At 56.3% G+C, this 5,118-nt stretch overlaps 1 protein-coding gene across 1 annotated transcript in view; it reads right to left on the bottom strand.

Moving 5' to 3' along the window:
* The window catches only part of CTSH (cathepsin H), a 7,825-nt gene that overhangs the window by 1,735 nt on the left and 972 nt on the right, over nt 1-5,118 (bottom strand). Inside the window, exons 2-9 of the mRNA XM_009881156.1 lie at nt 5,039-5,116; nt 4,861-4,931; nt 4,247-4,351; nt 3,832-3,918; nt 2,910-2,965; nt 1,666-1,747; nt 1,514-1,582; nt 960-1,066 (exon numbers count right to left, since the gene is read on the bottom strand). Of these exons, the coding sequence (XP_009879458.1) occupies nt 960-1,066; nt 1,514-1,582; nt 1,666-1,747; nt 2,910-2,965; nt 3,832-3,918; nt 4,247-4,351; nt 4,861-4,931; nt 5,039-5,116 (655 nt within the window). The remainder of the gene's footprint in view (nt 1-959; nt 1,067-1,513; nt 1,583-1,665; nt 1,748-2,909; nt 2,966-3,831; nt 3,919-4,246; nt 4,352-4,860; nt 4,932-5,038; nt 5,117-5,118) is intronic.

Genomic DNA, 5,118 nt, shown 5'->3' with positions numbered 1-5,118 from the left:
AGTTTTAGTTTAATTTTCCCTGCAGTTCTACGTGACTGAGGATTCTTTACTCTAAAGTATTTTTCTAGTTCTCTCCAAACATGCACTTTTCCCCTTTCTTACCTAACAGAAATCTATCCTGCCGCAGTTAGCTTCCGCAGTCTTTCCAAAATATAATAATCATCCTTTTAAGTAGCTCTTTGCCTCGGCTATAGAGCTGACACAGCACTCGAGACCTTCTTCTGCTAGGTCACTTCATGTCTCAATCTAATTTTTCATCTCTGCTGCTTTTCTTACACGTCTAGCCGCAGACAGGCAGGTAAGCACCGACTGCGATTGGCACGAGGTGCTCGGGGACCTGCCTGCCCTGCAGAGAAGAGCGAGGCAGGGGTCTGCCTTAACAACACAACCTGCAAACGTCCCAGCTCAGGTGCAGGGCAGCGTGAACGCAGCTACACTGCTCACCACCTCCCCTCTGAGGTCTAGCACTGGGAAAGCCACCCAAGTCCCACGGAAAACTTCCTTTGGTTAAGGCTTACCCTAAGGAACCCCGATGTGTTCAGCTGCAACCCCTGGGCTGACCCTGCACCACCCACAGCTCAGACACAGACACGCACATCAGCCCCGGGACAGGCCTCCCCGGCTCTGCGGCAGGGCTGCAGGAGGATCTCCCGAGCTCACTGACTTGCTGAGCTTCCTTCCAAATACATTCTGGTCTTCGGGTTGGACTGGTTCCTAGCAGTAAATTGGCTGCAAGCACACTGTTCCCTCTTCCCTACGCTGCGCTCTCATCCCCCTGGGAAATCAGGATATCAAGGCTCAGTTTACTTATGTTTTCTATTTTCTGTTTAAAAGAAAATGCAAGAATGCAGTCCAGTGTCTCTGCGTACAGTGCTGCAAAGCAGGGGAAACGGGGATGCGAGTGATTCCAGCCCTACACCTTCCCCTCACCCTCACCCCCCAGGTTCAGAAATACTCACTTTGAATAGACTCCTTTTCTGTAGTGCATGAAGTTACTCGTCACCTCAAACGCAAAGCTCACCGGGTTGTGCTTCCCCACAGCTTCTACCATGCCATCCTCGTCATACTGCAAGGAGAGGATCCCAGGGTCATTTCTCTCCTGATTACGCTGGGCTCAGCCGGGATCCCCGGACCTGCAGTCGGAGCGCGGTGGGGATGGCTAACCCTGCCTTTCTGCTTGCGGACAGGGAAACAAGTGCCCAAACCACGACACTTGCATTGCAAGACAAGAACCAAGACTTGCTGACAGTCTGGAGGTGCACCCACTGCGGAAAGCAGGCAGAGACCCAGTGCTGTATTCTGGCTACAGGACTTCATTGGTGCCACCGTCAGCGAAGGGCGTCAGCGGTGCGCAGGAGAGGAGGGTGCGCGCCCGCGGCTCGCTCCATGCCGAGGAGCAAGCAGGCTGCAGCTTGTGCTGCAGAGCCTGGCACACCTCAGGGCATCCGAGCACCTTCCAGGTCAGGCTTGGCACAGCCCTGGAAGTTCGGAAACACAACCCTTGCGGCCTTACCTGGGTGATATTGATAACATCCTTGACAAACGCAATAGCCTTCTCCGGCTGGAACTTGCAGGTGCCATTCTGTGCAGACAGAAAGGAAGCGGTGTTAGAGCCTGCTCAGGTTCTGCCGCTGCAGAAACGTGACTGAGCTGCGCTGGAAATACCTTGGCCCGGTACGGGTAGGTGTCCTCCCCCATGAGCCCTTTGTTATACAGTATGTACTCAAAGGCTTGGCTTGGCAGTCCCCTGCAAGACAATACAGCCAGAACGCAGATTCGTTAGGAGGGTTATGCTGCAGCTTCTGCGGAGCAAAGCCATCAACCTTCCCCTGCAGCCCTACAGACCGCTCCTGCAAAGTGGGGGCAAAGGGAAGGACAGACAGACCCTCTAAAGACATAAACTCCAGTCTGTTCCTGCACCATCTCCCTGCGTGGGACTGCTGGCCCAGCCCATCACGCCGTCTGGCATGGTCCCACACAGGCACGGGAAGAGCTCGTTCTCAGGGGCGCCTGATCCCTGGGGGAGAACGCCACCTCGCCCACACAGCGCCAACCGTGCCAGCTCCGCTCCGCAGCCTCGCACCCTGAAAGGTGGTTTTCTGTGACCTCTGCCCAGACTGGCCGGGGTCCCCAGCCACACAGCACAGGGGAGGACAAGGGACCCACGTCTTCAGCAAGCAGCTGCTTCCTTCCCCGGCCACCTTCGGGGAGCGCATCTCGCAGAAGGAGGAAGAGGAAGGTGTGATCGGGGCGTGCTCACAAGGAGAGGACTAAGGAGGAGTCACGAGAAAAATAAAAAGCACCAGGAGCGGTTTTGCTCAGCTCTCTGAACATGCCTTGGGGACCGCTTATCTTGTAGAAAACATAAGGTTTCAGAAAGCTTTATTTTCTACCTTCTCTAGCAATGCCAGTAGGAATTTACCAAAAAGGGGAAGCAGAGGTTTCTGTGGGTTCCTTAAAGCACATGAGATGCGCGTGACCCATAAACAGAGCAACAGATAAAACTCCCCTTGTTTTCCCTGAACATGTTAAAGCCTAGCTACACGGCACCCGTGACTGTGGTATCAGAAGACACTGTAACAAAACAAATATCAGATGAAAAACTAATAAACAAGAGGAACAACAGAGGTTAGGAAATGCTGGAGATTTAGTGAAACATTCTCACCTCGAGGGAGAGCGAAATTAAAAGAAGCAAAGAAAACCAAAGCAAAGCCATAATGGTTTTCCCTGACATGTCTTAGCCTAGGGGAAACAAAACGCATTCCAAGGTCTGGGAGGACCCTGACACTAGATCTTGAGGAAGGCTGTCAATCACGGAACATAGGTACTCTTATTTCTAGTCTTTATTACTTTATTACTTATTTATTTATTTACTTTATTGCTTATTTATGTATTACTTTATTACTTACCCGCTGCAGCCATGGTTGTTAAAAGCCTGGGCGCAATCAACTAACTGTTGTTCCGCCTACAGAAAAGTTTTTTGAGTCAGCCTATGTTCAACACCTGCATTCGGAATAAGCGAGACAGAACGCAGCCCGCGCAGCAGGCAACCAAAGGGCGCTGCTTTCACCCGTGCAGCTGCCCCTTCACCCGCTGCGGTCAAGAACCACCCGGCTGAAGGGCTCCATGTCCCGAGGGGTGGGACGAGGAAGACGTGGAGCCAGCAGGGCAGGATGCTTGGGCTGCAAGAGACATTCCTCCTCGTGCCTGCCAGGACACCGTCCCCCCTGCAGGAGCACCGGCGGAGATCTCTTTCAAAGGTCAAGTTTGTTTTTAACACTTACACCCAACCCTCAGCTATTCTGGTAAGTCATATAAGTGGCTACTGTCTTTCTGGTTCTTCGAGAATATAAATCCTCTGGGAGTTTAAACATAAACAGTCTCACAATGTGCAGCTTGCAGCAAGCTGTTCTGCAGCAAGGAGCTCCTGCCGGCGGCACCAGACATGGCTCTACCCAACCGCGCCTGCTCCCAGCGGCGGGGACCCGTCGGACTCCGGCCCCTCTGGTTTCGTCCTGCTCCGAGAAGGGCTCTGCCCAAGCGCGGGGCAGCGGGACACCCGGCCCCCGAGAGGGGATGGCAACAGGCACAGAGAGCTCCCGGCCACGCTGCCCTGCGCCTCCCCCAGCAGCTCTGCTCGGCTTCCCAAGAGCAGCAAGGGGTCTGCAGGGCGGGGGTGCCTGCCACCGCCGCACGCAGCCACGTACAGCCAGACTCGGAACAAGCAGCCGGCGACTGTCCCACACAGGGGTGGGCTGGCCCTGCTGGCAGCCCTGGAGGATAACCAGAGGCAGGACTGATGTCAGTGCATAGCAAAGGAAAATCTCTTACCAGAGAGAGGAGCTTTCCTGTCGCAATAGCAATAGCAGACTCCAAACAGCCCGTGGTGGAAAAGGTCCAGCAGCTCCCGCAGGGGCCCTGCGTTAGGAACCGGAGAGGAGCTGGTCCATCACGTGCTGTGGGGTCACCGGACTCCCCAAAACACCAGGGCCGGGGCAGAAGGGCATGCCAGGAGCACAGCACTTTCACTCCCTGCCTGCAGACAGGCTTCACCTTCTGCTTGTCCCCTGCCCAAGGGCCCACAGCCTCCCCTGTCCCCAGCCCCCCGGCCACCCTCGCTGGGTGGCACCTTCCCTGTGGGCACGCACACCCCAGCACTCCTCCCGGCACAGGGCCCTGCCTGCAGCGGTTAGCCCCTCTCCCAGCCCACTCTTGGTGCGTCACCAGTGACACACGCTCCCCTCACCTGGTTTTTCACGGGCGTCACGTAATTCCCCTTCTTCCTCCAGTCGATGGAGTCTGGATGCAGCCCAGAGCTGCGCAGGAAGTTCCCCTTTGTGGCTGAGCAGTTCTGCAAGTGAGGCAGGAGGGCTGCAGCAAGCCCCCGTGCCTGGGGACAGTGGCCCACAGAGGGCTGCTCTCCCGGGGGTGGCAGGAGCGGTGACTGCCACACTGCTTGTGCGGACCCAGGGTGCTGCACGCTGGCCCTAGAAGAGCACTGCCAACCCACACCCCCGGCAGCACTGCCCGAGCTGCTCAGGGAGCTCCTAACGCCCCGAAGAGCCGGGATCAGGCCTTAGGTCTACCCATAAAAACACAGATCAACCTGCAAAGCTGAAAGCAGAAGCGACAATTCGGCTAGAGCCAGGGGGTGAAGAGCCGAGGCAGCTAAAAGCGGGGAAGGTAGGGGATGGGGGGTTCACCCCGCTCTTACCAAGGCTCCAGCAGGACAGCGTGCTGCACTTAGCAAAGTGGATTTTGGGCAGCACAGCGATGGGGTGCTGACCCACATGCGGGTGCAGCATGGCACAGAGACCCCCCAGGGCTCGGGGACCCCCTCGGCGTGCTCCCGTGACCTACCTGGGGCTCTCTCCACAGGTACAACTTTTTAAATTCAGTGAAGGTCAGATCTGAGAACTGGTTCAGACCCACTGGAAGAAGGAGGAAACGGGAACGTTTTCGCTCGCCGAGGATCGCACCCCAAAGCCAGAGCGGGCCGGGGGAGGGTGGGGAGGGATGCTGGGGAAGCGGCTCCTACTCTGGAAGCTGTGGTTGCCGGCGTTGTGTTGGTCGATCTGCCTCTTGTTGTCGAGGAAGATGCGCAGCCTCGGGGGTACT

The sequence above is a fragment of the Charadrius vociferus genome, unplaced genomic scaffold, assembly GCF_000708025.1.
Source record: "Charadrius vociferus isolate BGI_N301 unplaced genomic scaffold, ASM70802v2 scaffold623, whole genome shotgun sequence".
Classification (NCBI taxonomy): Eukaryota; Metazoa; Chordata; class Aves; order Charadriiformes; family Charadriidae; genus Charadrius; species Charadrius vociferus.
Note: the sequence above shows the minus strand (reverse complement) of the source record. Positions and strands in the feature narration are given on the sequence as shown.